The 17,917-nt window shown below is 36.2% G+C and overlaps 5 protein-coding genes across 5 annotated transcripts; 1 reads left to right on the top strand and 4 right to left on the bottom strand.

Annotated features, from left to right (window-relative positions):
* The first annotated feature begins 81 nt into the window (after positions 1–81).
* On the top strand, positions 82–1,217 carry EV154DRAFT_507725 (uncharacterized protein). Its single transcript, XM_051601472.1, has 5 exons — positions 82–358; positions 435–830; positions 888–972; positions 1,025–1,037; positions 1,091–1,217. The coding sequence occupies exons 1-5, from the start codon at positions 325–327 to the stop codon at positions 1,121–1,123; spliced, it is 561 nt and encodes a 186-aa protein (XP_051457967.1). The 5' UTR covers positions 82–324; the 3' UTR covers positions 1,124–1,217.
* EV154DRAFT_221267 (proteasome stabiliser-domain-containing protein) lies at positions 1,053–7,547 on the bottom strand. The gene is made up of 11 exons (XM_051594425.1): positions 7,377–7,547; positions 6,939–7,318; positions 6,385–6,871; positions 6,139–6,332; positions 5,924–6,071; positions 5,671–5,861; positions 5,045–5,603; positions 3,009–4,973; positions 1,755–2,945; positions 1,436–1,684; positions 1,053–1,376 (listed from the first exon to the last, which is right to left on the bottom strand). The coding sequence occupies exons 1-11, from the start codon at positions 7,399–7,401 to the stop codon at positions 1,261–1,263; spliced, it is 5,505 nt and encodes a 1,834-aa protein (XP_051457966.1). The 5' UTR covers positions 7,402–7,547; the 3' UTR covers positions 1,053–1,260.
* A 61-nt stretch (positions 7,548–7,608) lies between these two features.
* Positions 7,609–10,212, bottom strand: EV154DRAFT_507721 (phosphatase 2A regulatory B subunit-domain-containing protein). Its single transcript, XM_051601471.1, has 9 exons — positions 10,164–10,212; positions 9,955–10,089; positions 9,688–9,871; positions 9,429–9,628; positions 9,179–9,382; positions 8,475–9,127; positions 8,320–8,421; positions 7,975–8,239; positions 7,609–7,915 (listed from the first exon to the last, which is right to left on the bottom strand). The coding sequence occupies exons 1-9, from the start codon at positions 10,182–10,184 to the stop codon at positions 7,802–7,804; spliced, it is 1,878 nt and encodes a 625-aa protein (XP_051457965.1). The 5' UTR covers positions 10,185–10,212; the 3' UTR covers positions 7,609–7,801.
* A 927-nt stretch (positions 10,213–11,139) lies between these two features.
* On the bottom strand, positions 11,140–13,357 carry EV154DRAFT_551494 (RNA recognition motif 2-domain-containing protein; the record flags this gene model as incomplete). Its single annotated transcript, XM_051604983.1, has 8 exons — positions 11,140–11,362; positions 11,424–11,465; positions 11,533–11,654; positions 11,720–12,484; positions 12,549–12,689; positions 12,832–12,984; positions 13,045–13,157; positions 13,222–13,357. 8 exons carry the CDS (start codon positions 13,355–13,357, stop codon positions 11,140–11,142), a joined length of 1,695 nt encoding a protein of 564 aa, XP_051457964.1.
* Positions 13,358–14,762: 1,405 nt separating this feature from the next.
* EV154DRAFT_551493 (RNA recognition motif 2-domain-containing protein) lies at positions 14,763–16,267 on the bottom strand (the record flags this gene model as incomplete). Its single annotated transcript, XM_051604982.1, has 5 exons — positions 14,763–14,926; positions 14,995–15,036; positions 15,104–15,225; positions 15,291–15,439; positions 16,159–16,267. The coding sequence occupies 5 exons, from the start codon at positions 16,265–16,267 to the stop codon at positions 14,809–14,811; spliced, it is 540 nt and encodes a 179-aa protein (XP_051457963.1). The 3' UTR covers positions 14,763–14,808.
* Between the last annotated feature and the right edge of the window lie 1,650 nt (positions 16,268–17,917).

The following is a 17,917-nucleotide window of genomic DNA, read 5'->3' as shown; positions in this document are numbered from 1 at the left end:
AATGAGATGCGACCGAAAAGACGTCGTGTAACACGTAAACTTTATTTGTTTGGCCCACACCCAACGTACAGGCATGATGACTTTTCTTTTTCTCTTTCCCCACGTTTTGTACCCAATTGTTTGTTTCGCTTTCTTTCACAAATTACACTTTTTTTTCCCTTTTTTATCAATTCACCTATTTTATACCAAAGTTTAAGCATGGGCACTTCCAGTAAGTTTAAGAAGCTACTTGACTTTAAGTGCCTTAAGAAACTTGACTAAAATTTTGTTACAGAAGACGTAGATAATTCATTGTTCTCTGATGTAGAACAAAACCAACTACGCATGTTTTTGGATGGTTTAGAAAAAGATACAAAAAGTGAGTTTATTATTAATAGAAATGCATAGAAATTCCAATGACAAATAAACCTCACAACTAATTGAAATCCCTTTAGTTTCCTCCTCCACGAAACCCACGCCTATCCTTTTATCATCTCCTTACCAAATACCTACTGAGACTCCCGTGAAATCCTTTCAAAACAATATTCATATCAATTCACTTTTATCTAACAGTAATAATATGAAAGCTCCAACGAAAAAATACCCACAAAAACGTATGTCGCCTTACTCACCTGCATCTTCTTCTTCGGATGAATACCGCACCAAGAAAGTAACAAAGACTTCTAAAAAGACATCTCATGAACTGCTGAGTGATGATCAGAAGAAAGCAAATCATATCGCATCTGAACAAAAGCGCAGAGCCAATATCCGAATAGGTTTTGAAAAACTTATTGATATTGTACCCACTTTGAGTAGCGGGCATCGAAGTGAGGCATTAATTTTACAAAAATGTAAAGGAAAATGACTTTTTTTTTTTGGAGCGTAATCTAACACACTTTATTGTTCAGCCGTGGAGCACTTGAGACAGTTGGTTGAATCAAAAACACAGTTAAAAGAAAGAGCACGTGAGCTACAGTTGATGCTGGGTGACATGTAAGTATGTTTCACGCTCATAAATGTATCTTTGCTAACGCTCTAATTTTAGACCAGATGAGGATGTAAGTGCCAATCATTATTCTAATTTTTTTTTTACTAATATTTCGTTAAACAGAGTTCTGAAGGGGAGATCGATTATGATTTTTAATCTTAATATCAACTCTGTAAATATATATTCCCATAAATGCTTTCCATAACTTAATAAACCTTATTCCATCTCGTCTTAAACAATTTATTATAATTACAATTTTTTTTTTTTCGTAGTCTTTCAGTCTCACTTATTTTCTAGTTATTAATAGAAGACAGCAATTTTTGCATGCGGTCTCGAATCAGCGCGATTGGTTCGTGCTGCATGCACTTGGTTACACCTTGAACAAATGATGTCTTTGCATCTCCTTTAACTGTCAGGAAAAGAATTATAAGCAAAAAAAATTACTCGGAAACAAAATTAATATTTTACCTGTACCACTGAGTGATAATTGTTCCAGGACATCGACAGCAGCAGAGCGAATAGCAGAGTATTTCAAATCTTCCAACGAATCAAAACTTGCCTTCAAAAGTTGACTCATCACCTTTTCGTCACTTAAACTTTGGAAAGTGCTATGTTCTACGAAGGTTTTTAAACTCTGTAAAATGGCTAATTGAACGTTCCAAACATTGCCACGAAGACAACTGGTAATCATTTCTGCCAAAGCTTCAGCCGAAGATTCTATCATATTTAAAACAAGTTAATTGTCTGTTTTGCTTATATAGTTGATATATTCTTTTTCTGTATATACCTTGGTGATTAAATGATTTAGGTCTGTAAGCAGAGACAATGGCCTTGAAAGCGTTTGCTTTGATCATTAATAACAGTGGTTTAGCGTTATCGTTATCTTCGTCTTCCATTGCTTCCGCTTCATCCATCTTGCACAATTCAGTTAAGAATTCTGTTACATCACCAAGAATATCAATTTGTTCGGCAAATTGATCTGTAAAACTCGTCAAAGAGACCAATGCATGACGTTGGTAGGTACGGTTCTTCCTCTTGGCTTCGCGCACCATAATTTTAGCAACTTCAGCTAATGAAGGCTCTCTCTCCGATTTGCCAAATGTATCCTTGACAGAGATACAGAGTTGAACAAAGGCTTCCAAAACATTTTCTTTACCGGCCCAAGATCTTGTGGCCAAGGTAGACACCAAAATAGGTAAAAGCTTATGGGCATGTACTTGAACACCCTTACCAGAAGACTTACACATATCTGCGATCGTCAATGCGGCAGTTTGCTTTACCTTCCAAGATGAAGAAGTTAAAAGGGGTTGTACGAACTCTAATATTTCATCAGCATAGAGTGTCACCATACTACGCGTACCAGAAGTCAAATTCTCCCATGCTTGTTTCCAAAGCTTGCTTAAATTAGTCTCAGGATCATGCTCACCAAAAAAGATAAGAGGAACAATTGCTGTGGCAATAGAATTGGCACGATCAGTTGCAAATCGTGTGATTTCGACTACTGTGACCACGCTACCAGCCTTTGCATCTTCGTCTTCTTCATCAATATAAAGCTTTTTTAAATGTTTGGTCACAGCTATGAGTCGGTCATAAGTAGCTAGCTGGCAGACGTAACCAATAGCAGTAGCATAAGATTTACGAATAACGGGATTCTTGGACTTGATGGTACCACTAAGCGCCTTTAAGTAAACATCTGCAAAAGGTGTAAATGCACTTCGGCGGTTCATAACCAAAGTCACAATAAAACGAGCACATCCAGCCTTGGTAGGGAGACCTGTACCCTTTCTTACGATTTGAAGGATACGAGGTGTTAACTCTTCCATCACTTTTTCGTCGATTTGGTTCACACAGTGTTCAATACCTTCCATCATGGGAGAGTTTTTGGCGCCACTAAGACGAGCATTGTCCAGCTGCTCCTGAGAAATATTGTATTTATCTACATGAAAACTCAAGTAATTCATGGATTGGGGTTCAAGAGCTAATATACATAAGAAAAGAAATGTTAACTTTGTGAATCAAATAAATCCTTGGTATAACTTACACGAAAGAGACTGGAGTAATGTATCAATAAGTTCAGGGATAAACTTCTTCAACAAAGTAGCACCTGTTTTACATACGCGAAGAACCGCATCTAAACTAAATTTGCGAACATCTTCTGCATCGGAAACGAGACCTTTTTGAAGCAAGAAAGGCATGACGATATCCATGACTTTTTCACCATCCGCAATTGCTACCATGGTAGGATCACAGTAGTGTACGGTTAATTTGGTCAAGGATCTACAGGTTTGAGTCGCAGCCTGACGTACGGAATCCTTAATATCATCTAGAGCACGGAAACACATTTGCCATAACTGTTCAAGATAAGGCTCGATTTGAGCTAATTGACGTCCCATGACTAAGTCTGTGATAGCAGCACAAGAAGCTTCACGAATTCTCCATTGACTGTTGCCAAGACCTGTCAATAAATCATCCATAATTTCGTTGAAGTAAGTATCCACAGTCTTTTGATTATCCTTGACAAGGGATCTCCAAATTGATTTCATAGTTTGGTTGACACGGGGATTGGGATCAAATTGATATCTGTATAATTTGGGGATCAAACGAGGAAGGTAAGATTCCATTTCCTTTTCGGCCAAAGCCATCAAGTTTTGGAACCCAAAGGCTGCTCCTCTGCGTGACGTCCACATGGCGTTGTGGTTGGCCAAATTCATAAACTTGTAAATAAGATCAGGTTGGTTTAATTCAGATGCAAGCGAGCATAACTCCTTGTAAGTCGTGATTGAGTTGCCATCGGGTGTTTCACCAAGCGCACCTTCTTCAAACAAAACCGTGTTATCCGTGACAGATTGAGCTTGAATAGATCGTCCCTCTGTGAATGTACCGACAAGCGAGAAAAGCATCTCTTCCTTGATCTTAGAATCACCATACTCATAAACAAGACCCAAACCCTTGGAAGCACACTCTTGCGTGAAGTCATCCTTATCAGAAAGAAGACGTGAGAAAGAAGCGTGAATGTTGTTTAAGTTCTTTTTGACGAGTGCATGATCTTTGCCGAATTTAAGAAGTGAGAGTAACCAAATACAAGCTGCCTTTCTATACCATGACTTGTTACTAGTAACATAAACGCGAATCATTTTCTCGATAATGTCTTGCTGGAAAGTCGAATCACTGGCGGCAGGAGGCTTTAAATTAGCCAAGACAGGCATTTCATTGATATCCTTGTATTTTTGCAAAGCTTGTGATTCCCAGCCAAAAGCAAGTGCTGACCATGCTTCACCACTGGCAAAGTTCAACTCCACCTGCTTTGTATCAGCAGTATCATAAAGTGCATCCACCACAAGTTTAGTTAAGGCAGAGGTAGACGGTGTGGATACAAGTGGAATCGAGATATGGCCCAAAGCCAAAGTCGCCTTTTCCTGAACCTTGGCTTCTTTACATGTCTTTGCCAAACTAGCTAATTTTTCAATTACATCCTGAATAGAAATACCAATATCCATACTTTGGTCCTTCTCAGCAGCGATAGGGAAAGGCAATAATTTGGATCGGCCTATTTCAGCAAGTGATTGGCAGGCAGCGTTAGCCAAAAGGTAAAAGGGTGATGTAGGTGCACCTTCCAAAAGTTTGACAAGATTGGTTGCACATCGAGAAAGAATATCGTCTGAGAGCTTACGGAGACGGTAATGACAACGGCCTACAAGATAACCGATGGATAATGCAGCACCATGACGTTGGTCGAGGGCTTTTTGGTGCACTTTACTACCTTCAGGAGTCTCCAAAATCTTGCAGAATTCATCAAGAATAGATTCAATATCTGATTCAGGAACGCTTTCATGACTTGCAATAATACCAAAGATGTGAGATACTAGGGTACGTGCTTCCAATTTATCAGACAATGAAAGGGACTTAAAGAAGCTAAGACGGTCTTTAAAAGTGGTAGCAATCGAAGATGGACCCAATGATATGACCTCTAGTAAACATTTGGCTGAAGTAGCAAGCAAAATTGAATCTGCAATATCAAACCATAAAAATGTTAATATTCTATCTTCTATTTTTTTCTTTTTTTTTTGATTTTTTTACCTTTCAGTTCTGGGTTTAAACCGTTTTCAACAAATTCAAGCCAGTATTGAATGACTTGTTTTTCATTAGCATCTCCTCGAAGCCATAACTCGGTCACGCTCAACTTGAAATTATTCATGGTAATTGGATCCTCTGCCATACTACTTTCTACTTTATCAGAGACATACTCATCAATCAGGATGTTTGTAGGGTTGACCTCAAGAATCCAAATCATTCGTAAAAAGTGCAAGATTTCGGAATATACTTCAACAGGATAACCCTTGATGGTGGGTGTCTTTGAGGAAAGTGTCAAATCCTCATCGGGTCGGTGATCATGTATGTAGTTGACAAGCTCTGAAAATTTAGGCAATTCGGTAGGAGGAATCACGTCTACATTTTCGACTAGACCGTATCTGTTACGCACAAAAGGCTTTAATCCTCGCTTGGCCTCTTCCTTGACATCCAATTTGGTGACCGACCCTGAGCTTCCCAAAAGACAGACATAACGAGCAAAAACGCATGAGAAAGGATATACTGCATTTGCATATCTCAAAGCCATATAACGAGAATAAGAATCATTCTAAAAATGAATTAATGTATTAGTCCTTAATATAATGCGTGCTTTTTTTTTTTCTGATTTTTTATACCTTCTGAACAGCCTTCAAAAGGATTTTTTGGAGATCTTCATATATAGGGGAAGTTTCAGGAATATTAACATATATTTCAATCATAGACGAGAGAGCATCTTGAACATAGGTACGGATATTTTTTTGCTCTTTCTCAAGGTTTTCAAAGAACAGGCCTAACATATGCGTATCTTCCAAACCAACCTTAGGAACTAGCATTTCTTTTAGATTAGTCTATATACTCGACGACAATTTTTTTTTCACTTTAATTCACCTTTCTTTGCCACAAGACCACAAGCAACATAGGCATACCCCTTGATACTTTCAGCATCATAACCTTGAGTTTCATCATTTTCATTGATAAATTTCAATAAACCAGAAATGATAACAGGTGCCACGGGACCGATACTTGATTCCTTACTCTAATAAAAAAAGACCATCAGAATACGATACATTCGGATTGGAACGGGTAGTACAAAAATATATTACCATTCGAGCACACCATTGTAAAAATGACATGGCAGCTCTTTGAAGTTTCACAGTTGTCAAATCACCATAGATACCGTCGAAAATCACTTGGATCATGGGTGCGACCATATTTGTTGCGGCAATGGATTTACCAAGGTATTGCATAACACGGAGTTTAACAGAATTCGGTGCTTGAGATCTACCATCTCTACCACCTTAGTTCGATTTATCAGTTTCCGAAAGTATCAATTAAAAAATTGTAAATACCTAATTTAGTACTTGGTTTAGATCCCAAATACAGTTTGTAAAGTGATTGAATGGTGGGTATATCTTCATAATCGACATTGCCGGTCCACCTACGCATTCCGTCTTCACAGGCAGAGGTAACCTGATGATTGGGATCACAAATACCTGCTACTAACAAAGGTAGACGCTCACTATCGGTGAAAATGGGTGTCAGAATGAAATTCATGATACCAAGCTTGGCATCCTTGAGTTTTGATGTGGTCCATTCAATCTTTCCCTTATTGGTCACTTCGTCTACAGCAATCGGGCTCAATCCTGGATACTTTGGTTGGTTCTCGCTATCTTCTTCTCTATCTTCAATTTCTCTCGCTGTCAAAGGTTGGTACAACATCACATCCAAGAAGAAGCTGGTGATAACAGTAACGTCTTTTGGATTCTTGTTAAATTGGAACACATTCTCTCTGGCAGTCAACTGTTCTCCGTGATCCATTTTCCATTTTGAAAGTACCTTTTTTTTTTAAGGAAAAAATTTAGATAAAACTAATCCAACAATTAATGCATAAAAAAAAAATTACAGGCAAGATAATGTGAAGCAACGCGATTCTTTGTTGAGGAGGTCGAAGACTGATACCTTTCAAGAACTCTGGTAAATGCTTGGCGGTTTCTTCTGGAGTCAAGCGGAGAGCGCTCATTTCTAGGTAAATCAAGGTGAAGTTCTTAACAAACGTCGAGACTTGATCGTTGGTAAATTGATTTAAAAGTGCTTCGAATGGAAGTTTGATACTGGCATTGGCTTTGACTCGCTTATTGATGTGAGAAAGAATCTCCATCACCTTCTTTTTGGCATCAGCATTGGTACTGGCAAGTTTAAGCAAAACTGGTGGAAGAAAAACTTGAATGGTCTTTTCCAACTGCGCATCTGTATTGCACATGGCAAGTTTCAGCTCGACATTTTCTTTTATTTTTTAAACGTGTTAATTCCTTTATTGCTACTAAAATGTATGGCTTTATACCTAGTAGCTGTATTTCATTACTCATCTGCTGTTTTTTTATTGAGTTTTTAGATATAATAAAAAAAGCGAAAGAAAAGATTTGTAAGGCACAGGTTCAAATGTGTCTAAATTAATGCTGGACGCGTAAGCAGTACCGCGTGTCTAATATTTTAAAATAGGGTTTATTTAGACAACAAAACGACGATCCAGGCACGAAAACAGTATCACCTTCCTTTTTATTTAGACAATACGATTTAGAATGATCTCCAAATTAAGAGTTTTTTTTTATTTTGACCAGAAATGTGTAAAGTTTAATTTTCTGTTTAATTATCTATGGGGCTATTTAATGCTGAAGATGAAGCTGCACCGGGTGCTTGATTCATCACTTCGTCCAAACTAACATGGCGGGATAATTCATTAAATACCTATATAATATATGTTAATGTTCAATTGAAACAATGATACTCATAACAAAAAAAGAAGCCTACAGTTTCATCAACGGGTATAATAGACTTTCTTCTAAATTGTTGGAATTGTTGTGCGCCAGATTCAAATTGTTGCTATAATAAAGTTATTTGGCTGTTTAATTTTTTTTTCCTATCAAATATATTTTGTTTACCATATCAGGATGAATCACATCATGATGCTCTTCATGATTCTGCTCTAATTCAGCGTCAGTTTCTTCATCCGTCATTATGTCAAAGTCTTCCTCTCCGTCGTCATCCTCTTCGTCATCCTCCTCGCCATAATTCGAATTGGATGGGAAAGAAAAGTTATAAAAATCGTTATCTGCTGTTGTTGTTATTGTCACGGCGCTGGTACCGGATACTTTACGTTGTAAAATCTTCCAATTTTCCTCTCTTTCTCTTTGTCTCTTTCTTTCCCTATAAAAAATTACCACAAAGGGAAGAATTAAGTGATTCTGCAAATCATTGTATAAAGAAAAGAAAAAAAGAACACCTACACTTGTCTCTGCTGCTTGTATTGATTGGCACATTCGTCAAATAACTCGGGACTAATATCCATACACAATTTTAATGCATTGTAAACTAGACCGAGGATTGTTCTAGATTGGGCCATGATGAGTACATCATGAACTTTTTTGATAGAAACACTTACTTATTCCAATGAGTCTTTGATGTTTTGTACAGGGTAGGGAATATAATGGGCATGATAGCATTCATATTTTCTGCCATCAAACTAACAATATAATCGTTATTCCAAAAGTAAAGAGCTCTCTCGGCTACTTGGAAATGAGTGCTTGAGACGCACTGACCCAGTTTTACAAACAATGGCACCATAATACGTTGAAATTCGTTTCCGTCAATGACATCCAGTACTTCCTCTAACTCGTTTAAGAACATGACTTCTTTTGGACTGTTTACCTTTGGCCAATAGCGCAATAAACCACCAATCACTTCTTGAGCAAGTGCTTGGTTCTTTTCAAGAAACTGGACGACACAATAAGCCAACTGTGGATGATATAAGACCAATGATTTGACTTTATGAAGTGGGATCAAGACACGTCGCAAGAATGATTTATGCTCCTCTTTTAAAGGAAGTGCAAATCCATTGATAATGCTTCCCAGGATTTCCAATAATTCAGCTATACCATTGTGTCTCTCGGTTTCGTAGATGAATTGGAAAAAGATGTTGTTTATGGATCTACGAATAAAAGCACGTAAATTCAAAAACTTTCCGTAGATACGATGCAATGTTGTCTTTAAAAAATCTCGTTCTCTTGGATCTTCACTGTCAAATAAATCCAGTAACTATATAATTGATTATTAAATGATAGATGCCCATGACAAAGTTGTTACTACCTGAAGAATAAACTTTTGATCAATATATCTCTTTGCAAAGTTAATGTTGAAATCAGGCGACTCCAAAAATCTTAAAAAGAACTCATATACAATTTGTAAGTGAGGCCAGGCTAATTCCAGCACAGGCTCATCTTCTTCGGGATCATAGGCATCGCCAGTGGGGTTTACTTGAGGGGGTATGGTACGGAATAGATTAATGGCAAACTAATTTCTTGTTAATAAATGATAAAATACGTATTATGTCACTTACCATTTTGACAATTTCGGGATAAGGCGCTTCAGCGGTAAGGACACCTCGTGTCATGCCTACATATTCGAGTAACTCCTGTAAAGTTTGTCGCTTAATTTCCTTTTCAGATAATTCAGATGAAGGATCAGAGAAATCGCAGATCACCATGCATTGACGTAGTTTTTGAATGTACAAGTCAGGTCTTAAGTGGGGTGGAATTTCTAATTTGACATTATTGACATTACCGATCATTATTATTAATAATAACGCCCATTATTACCATTAAACCCGGGAGTTCTTTCTAACTGGATCTTTTCTTTTGTGTAAAAACGAGAGGATTTTTGACGTCTGGGTGTTTTACTGACGGGTATTTGATCTCTTGGGGCGTTCTTTAAACGACTGATAGGGCCGGATTTTGGCATATCCCGCTCGTTACCGGGTTTGTGTAGAGTAGGTGAACGAAGCTAGAGAAAAAGAAAAGACAGCATTGTTGTTTAGTATATCGGAGTAGGCATGGCTTATATTATGTTTATTATTATTCTTTTACTTGAGATTCTTGATGAGGTGGTTGTTGTTGAGCGGGAACAAATATAATCGGGTGTGGAATTGCATGCTGAACAGGTGAATTATTACCACTCGGTGATGTAGCAGTGGTTGGTGACCGGCTACCTAAAGGCGAACTCTAATCAAAAAAGACATTAACTTCTTTCGAAAGGTTTTTTTTTTTTTTACAAGTGTATATTTTTTTTTCTTTACATTTCCACTCCATCCTTTCATGATAAAATGGTTTTACGGAAAAAGTGAGGATACACACTTCCACCCTCAAATGGAACATTTTTCAAACTCCGTAGGACATTTTTCAACATTTAACCAATTGCATTTTGGGTAGCAGTAAAAAAATATTCAGACAAGTGCAAAGGATAATATACATAATTCAATCATTTTGGCACTAAATGTTCATCCATTTACAACATATAAAGTTGCAGACAAGGTTTTCAAATTGATGCTAATATTCAGTCAAGGTGGTTTTTTGAATAAAGAATCTTACAAAGAATTTAACGAGGAAGGCTGATTTACCTCTACCAGCACTTCACAAATTGTATTGGGTAGAGAAAAGTAATTGGAGACATAAATATAAGCATATACTTTTTCATAGAACATTAACTATGACTGGCATAACAAGCCTTATTCCTGGTTTGATGATCACAAATGCCAGTCTTATCTTCAAGAATAATTATGTAATTATACACTTGGTAATTAACTAATAACAAGAGTGAACGAAAATTATTATAGTAAGCATCAGCCACAGTCCGTTATTACAACACAAGCTTGACATATTACAGGATCAATTACAGATTAGAGCCATATGGAATAGCCATCAAAGAGTCTTAATACAGGAGCGTACCACCACATTGCCGATTCCTGGTCATAAACTAAAAATAAAAACCTGCTGCGGTCAAAGTTTAAAAAAATCCTTTAGTTTGCCAAATTTTTCTTATGAACCTATAAAGCTGACGACTTTTCCATTCAGCAAATAACCAGAACTGTATGCCGGGTACATAAAAAATATTTATTCTTAATATAAATTTTGCTTTTTGTTTTTTTTTATGCAAAAAAAAAAAAAAAACGAAAACAAAAGGCAAAAGAGAAATATGCCAAAACAAATAAAAAAAAACAGGAAAGAAACGGGAAAGAAACAGGAAAAAGAGAAAGGAACAAGAAAGCAATCTTTTCAACGACGTCGAGTAGAAGACTTAGCCTTATGACCATCCCCCGTTGGTCTCGGGAAAGGCTGCTCTTTTCCTTTTGAGGCGCCGGAAGAATAAAACAATTTTGGGCGGTAATTGAGCTCTTGTTCCATCACTTCAGAGTTCTGGAACTTTTTGATTAGAGCCTTCTTTCCTTGGATTGCTGCGTATGATAATTGAAAACGCTTATCCGAATTGAATTTGCTCCTATAAAAAAATAGTGAGAAGAAGCGTATCTTTTTTTGTCTCTTTTATAGTTTGTTATTACCATCTCTTGCCCCCACGTTCCTGATGCAAGCTGATTGCACTCCTACGGATGATTAAAAAAATTATGTGAATAGGATGTATGAATATATGCTTCTGTACGAGATACTTACTTTGCATCAAGGAAGTTAATAAATGCATATCCCATATTACATTTGTTTTTAAAGTCCATTCGGAGATAAAAGAAATCATATGAGTTTTTGTGGGTTTCATTAATCAAATTCATGATCATTTCCTATACAAGAAAAAATTATTGGTATGCGGCTTTCGTACGTATTTTATATCCAAATTAATTCTTACCTGGGTGTATTTATTGGGAATGTTGCGGATCATAAATGTTGTTCGGGTGTCTTGCTTTGTGATCACCTTACTAATATCAAGTTCAAATGAAGCTTTACCAGGAGCTGATGGAGCTGATGGAGCTGAAGAAGCTGAAGGAACTAAAGGCAGTGAAGGCTTTACCTTTGTTTTTACCCCTGCACTTACAACAGACGAATAAGATTTGTTCTTGTTGCAACCTGTTGATCCAGATGGCCCTTTCTTGTCCTTGGTAGTGACATCATTTGGTGATACCAATACAGTGTTTGTTGTGGCACTGATCTTTAAGGATGATGCGCTATCGACGTTCATTGTAGTTTCTGGAGACTTTGCATCTGTTTTAGATGACATAACGTCAGAAACCGCAGTCAAACAAGATGAAGGTGGGTTTGAAGAGTTAGGTTCTTCTTTACAGGGACCGGTAGTCTTATCAGAGACCTCTGGGAATGAGGGGTAGTCTGAGCTAGAGACATAAGGCTTGGAACCGGGATTTTTACGGTTGCAGTTGGAGCTTGAAGAAGAGGAATGGCCTGAAACTAGAGGGTCTTCAACAGATAAAGGAAGCCCACTGAATAGATCTTTAGAGAAATATGTATGGTTCTCCGAAAGATTAAGAGCAGACATAATACTCCAGTTCACTGGCTTCTTATTGCAAGTGGGAGGCTCTTTTAATTTTGAGAATACATCCTCACTGCAAGTACAATCAAACAGATTGTTACTCGCTGGAAGAACTTTGATAGTTGTGCCCTAATTATATGACCGGTAAGAACAATTTATCCATTCCTCTTTTAGAAGACTATAAAAAACTAACCTCAATTGACACACCATTAAGACGCGCAAATAATTTTTCTGTTTTACGCTCGTCGTCGTATTCAAGATTCACCAGTTGTACGTTGCTCGACGCACAAGCTTCCGAGAAAGAGTGAATTGCGCCAATTTGAGACGCGAGCTCCTATTCGTCGTTTGTCAAAAAAGCGTGTTTTTTTTTTTTTTTTTTTTTTTACGCGTACCTCAACATTTAGAAACCTTGCATATGTAAACGCCCTCTGTGAATCGATCACCAGAAAAACCTTATTATTTAATGGCTTGCTTACCAAACAAGGTTTTGCAAAGCAAGCCTTATATGAATGGCTGAAGCCGTCTTTGATGATAGACAAGGCTTTGATGGCATCGCTATACTTGTAATAAGAAATTATTGTAACCCCTTCTGTAAAAAAAGGGTGAAGAGTTCTGATCTCCCCGCAAGACTTGAGAAAAGAATTTTTAATCAAGAGTCAAAATGATAGAAAAAGCAAAAATATATTTACCTGCAGTAGTTCGAATAACTCTTCGTGGCTTATGGTCAAGAGGTTAATAGAGAACAAGGCAATGTGTCTTGTTGGATAATCAGATTTGAAGGCTTTTGAATTCATTAAGGTATCTAATGAAAGGATTTTTAAAAAAACAAATATATGTATATATGTATAAAGATGAATATAACAAACCTTGCTTCTTGGTAGAGATACTTATGCAGTCATAGTTCAAAGAGAAGTTATCTGGCAGCTCCCATGGTTGGCAAAACGGAGGCTCGCTTCGTGAAGAGGGCTTGCTTCCAACACACAAATGTGAAAAATAACTCATATTGTCACCAGCAGTTGTTTTTAAGAAGTAAAAGAGGGGGAAAAAAACAAAGTGGTGGGAATATATATGCAAAAACAGTAATAATCTGACAGTTAATTTATTTTTCAATGTCGTGTTGTATTTCTCTCACAGGGAAGCTATGTTTTGTTTGTTTGTTTCTATAGAAATCATATATTATGTCAGAAATATATAGCAGCTGATTATAAAAGATTAATTTATTAATAAACGCCTTTTTTCATTATCAGTTTTTTTTTTTTTTTTTTTTTTTTTTTTTGACATCCCTTATGGGTAGTTCATCCACTATAGGTCCTTTTGTTACCAGCATGGATGATTTTAAAATTTAAGAGCTTTAAAAGACCCTTTTTTTATCAATAGCTTTTTTATGAACTGGATGGGAATATGGGTACATTATAAAACCTTTGTTGACAAGAAAAAAAAGCTCTCGTAATCTTCATCACTGCTTCCCGTGTAACTATTCTAAACCAAAATCGGCAATCCCAATACTTATGACAGCCCTACAAATACTCCTGCCCCACCCTAAAAACTGTGGGATCTCATGTTGATTTTGCATATTTTAAATAGGAAAGATAGTTTAGGGACGAGTATACAGATCCTTCGGCTATGAAATAGCTTTCAACATATAACTACGACAACGTGATTATGGAAAAGTATAAACCAATTTAATTTTTTACGTTGTGAATTTGGACGCTGTAACTTTCCATAACTTAGCACCAAAGGGGGAGGTTAGCAAATCTGTCTTCTCTTCTAACAAAGTTAGCATCCAATTATCTGCTCAGAAAATCAAATTTGGGGATAAAGCGATTTGCATAAATTATTGTCGACACTAATGGTATTGAGCGTTTTTAGTAAAAGACGTCTGTAAGTTGCAAAGTTTCTGATGGAGAGGCAGCTAATTTAATGTCTTTTGCTACTTTGTAGCTCATGTTCATAAATCGAGAGAGAACAATGCATGTCCCAATATCGAAGATCATCCACAATCAAAGCGCTTTATATATACATAGTTTTTATCTAAAATAATACTCCAAAAACCAAAACATTCCGCCAATTTTTATTTTTTTTATTTTTTGAGTACTGGCATTATTTTTATCAATAATGTTTTTTTAAAGTAAACGAAAAAAAAAAACAGGAGAAACGGGGAAAGGATTAAGATCAAGAGAGCAATATTTTTAAGGCTGTCGAGAGTTATATTAACCTTATGTTCATATAACGGCTCCTTTCCTTTTAAAGGACCAAATGAGTATGGTGTATCACAAGAATGTCTAACCATAGTAACAACTACTCTAATTTAAATAGACGGAACATATAAGAATCATCAATACAATAAGTACGAATCACCGACTTAACAAACATGAACACATAATATATATATAAAAGAGAAAATTAAGCACTTAATAAAGGATTATCTTATATTTGATTGAAATGATTGTCTCTTAGACATCGGATATTACAGAGTAAAATAATTTTGGTTTGTAGTCGGGCTGTTTATTCAAGGCTTTCTTTTCCTTGAATTGTGGCGTAGGACAATTGGAAACGCTTATCCGAATTAAACTTACTCGTATAAAAAAATAGTGAGAAGAAGCGTATCTTTTTTTGTCTCTTTTATAGTTTGTTATTACCATCTCTTGCCCCCACGTTCCTGATGCAAGCTGATTGCACTCCTACGGATGATTAAAAAAATTATGTGAAAAGGATGTATGAATATATGCTTCTGTACGAGATACTTACTTTGCTTCAATGAAATTAATAAAAGCATATCCCATATTACATTTGTTTTTGAAATCCATTCGGAGATAAAAAAAGTCATATGTGTTTTTATGAGTTTCATTAATCAAATTCATGACCATTTCCTATACAAGAAAAAATTATTGGCATGCGGCTTTCGTACGTATTTCATATCCAAATTAATTTTTACCTGCGTGTATTTGTTAGGAATATCACGAAACATAAACGTCGTTCGGTAATCTTGCTTCGTGATGACCCTGCTGGCATCCGCTTTATTGGAAAGCTTTCCAGATACTGCAGACACTGAGGGCTTCGCTTTTGGATGCACCCCTGTCCTTGCTGTAATGAATCACATAATATATAGCTATAAAAACTACATATAATAGATTCAATCAATAATACACACATGCGAGTGCATTTGAAAGAGCATTTACACCCATAAAATACATCTTATCATTTCAAATAAGGATATGACGGTAAAATTTTTTTTGTCACTACATAGCCATTAGTCACAGACAGGAACAAAATTCTGTAATAATAAGAAAACAGAAAAAAGTGGAAGACTTTCGGGCATAGCCTATAATTTCATATTCATTATGAATTGAATTGCACAACTTGTGCTTCGGTTTCTACAGGCAAACGTTATTTTCATTGTATTTAAGGTTATTATTTTCAACTCACGTCGTTCGTTTCTTTCTCTTTTTTTACTTTATCCTTGGTCTAAACTGGAATCAATAGATTCCAGGTATTCAAGATACGTGATAGGATCGCCACGAATTCTTTGTTTAGATACAAGATGTTGCCTTTTAACGACATTCTAGCAGATTTCGACATCTTCAAACTCTTCATTTTTTTTTCATATCTAGTTTGTTATATTTCATTTGTATGATCGACATATAAAACATGCAGATTGCTTGATTTTTTGTTACATTCATCACTATTTTGTAAACATAGTAAGGAAAGTGATATTTAACAGATGGTTACCAGATGAATACCAGGTAACCACTATCACATATAAATTATTGGCTGAATTTTAATAGAATTTCTTCCTCTTTTACCAAGATAGACAACCACATATTTGTGTAATATACGCAGAATATAGTTCTCTCGGGCATAAGATAATGATAAGCACAGCAACAGCTTATCGTAATCATAAATAATTGCCATCTAACAATTTATATGAATATGATGATAATTTTCCTTTGTTTGTTTGTTTTTTTTTTATACCTTTTAACCTGGAATAAAACCTATGTAGGACCTTTAACTTATTGCTTTATTTTATTTTATTTTTTTATGTAAACATCTACAGTTTACCACACTTACCACAGATGCGTAAAATTTGGCTTTTTTTGCAACTGATTTGGCCAGATGTCTCCTTGTCCTTGGTTGCAGCATCATTTGTTAAAGCAGATACGGTGTCTGCTGTAGAATAGGTTTCAGACCGTGAAGTGTTCCAGGCTTTGATTAGGGCTAAAAGATCCTTTGCATCAGCTCGGTATGATGTGACGTCAGGAATATCAATTAAACAAGACGAAAATTCTTGTTTCAGGTGATTGATAGTTCCCTGAGGGGCCTCGGAAGACAAGGTCTATAGTCGGTGCTATTAGACCTGGAAGAGGAGGATTCATCCGAGTTCAAAAGGCTACCAACTGATGGCAGAACTATACTGAATAGATCGATAGAGAAATTTTGGGTAGTACTCCGGGAAAGATTAATTGCAGACATAATACTCCAATTCACCAAGTCTTGTTGCAAGCAGTTGGCTCTTCTAATCTCAAGTACGCATCTTCATGACTGATTGTCAAGAGACCTAGTCTGGTGGATATGAACGTCGCTGAAGAATTGATTAAAAGGTCTTTTAGTGAAAAAAAAAAGCATACAATTATATAAATAAATAACTATAAACTACCTCGCCTTTTTTTCTTGGGCAACTGATTCCCACCTCGATTGAGCTTCGACTAAACCACGATCGAAGCTCGCTCGAGAGTTCCGATTTTCATTCCAAACACTAGTTGTGTCATGGTTGAATTCAATGTAAAGGATTGTTGTGATAAATTAAAGTTGGCGCGTGGCTGTTCTTTTTCCTAACTTATAATGCTCGTATTATTCTCCATGTCTATGTTGATGATTTAACAATTATTAGATGGACCTCTGACGTATCATACCGAATGTGTTGCTGGAGTACCGAAATGTTTGATTGGCACAACAGAAATTCGCTTTGTTTCGGATTCCAAGGGTGCCATAAAAATAAAAGGCTCATCCCGATAATATTGTTACTTCTGTATCAAGAAGAAAAAGAAAGAGAAAAAGAAAAAAGTGCGGGAAAATATATGCGAAAAAAAGTCAACAGTGATTATCTAACAGTTAATTTATTTTTGGACTCTTCTGTTCCACTTGAATGTCGTGTTTTATCTTTCAGGGAAGCTATTTTTTGTTTGTTTGTTGTTTCGTTAGAAATCATAAATGATAAACGCCTTCTTTCATCATCAGTTTAAAACCTGTTTTTTTTATCATCACTTGTTGGTGATGCTTCTACTATCGGCTCTTTTGTTACAAGCATGAGCCATGTATTTATATAAGAGCTTGATGACACTTTTATGTTATGAATGACGTTTTTTATGAGCTGGATGGATCTACAGATATATCATAAAACCTTTGTTGACAAAAAAAAAGCTCTCGTATATTCATCATGTGCTTTTCGTGTAACTATTCTAAACCATAATAGGCATTCCCACTATTAATGATAATCCCTCAAAAATTGGTGTTTCCATTATAATTTTGTATATTTTAAATAGGAAACATAGTATGGAGATGAAC

This window comes from Mucor mucedo, assembly GCF_025094135.1.
Source record: "Mucor mucedo strain NRRL 3635 chromosome Unknown EV154scaffold_42, whole genome shotgun sequence".
Taxonomy (NCBI): Eukaryota; Fungi; Mucoromycota; class Mucoromycetes; order Mucorales; family Mucoraceae; genus Mucor; species Mucor mucedo.
The sequence above is the reverse complement of the archived record's forward strand: the minus strand, read 5'-3'. Positions and strand labels throughout refer to the sequence as shown.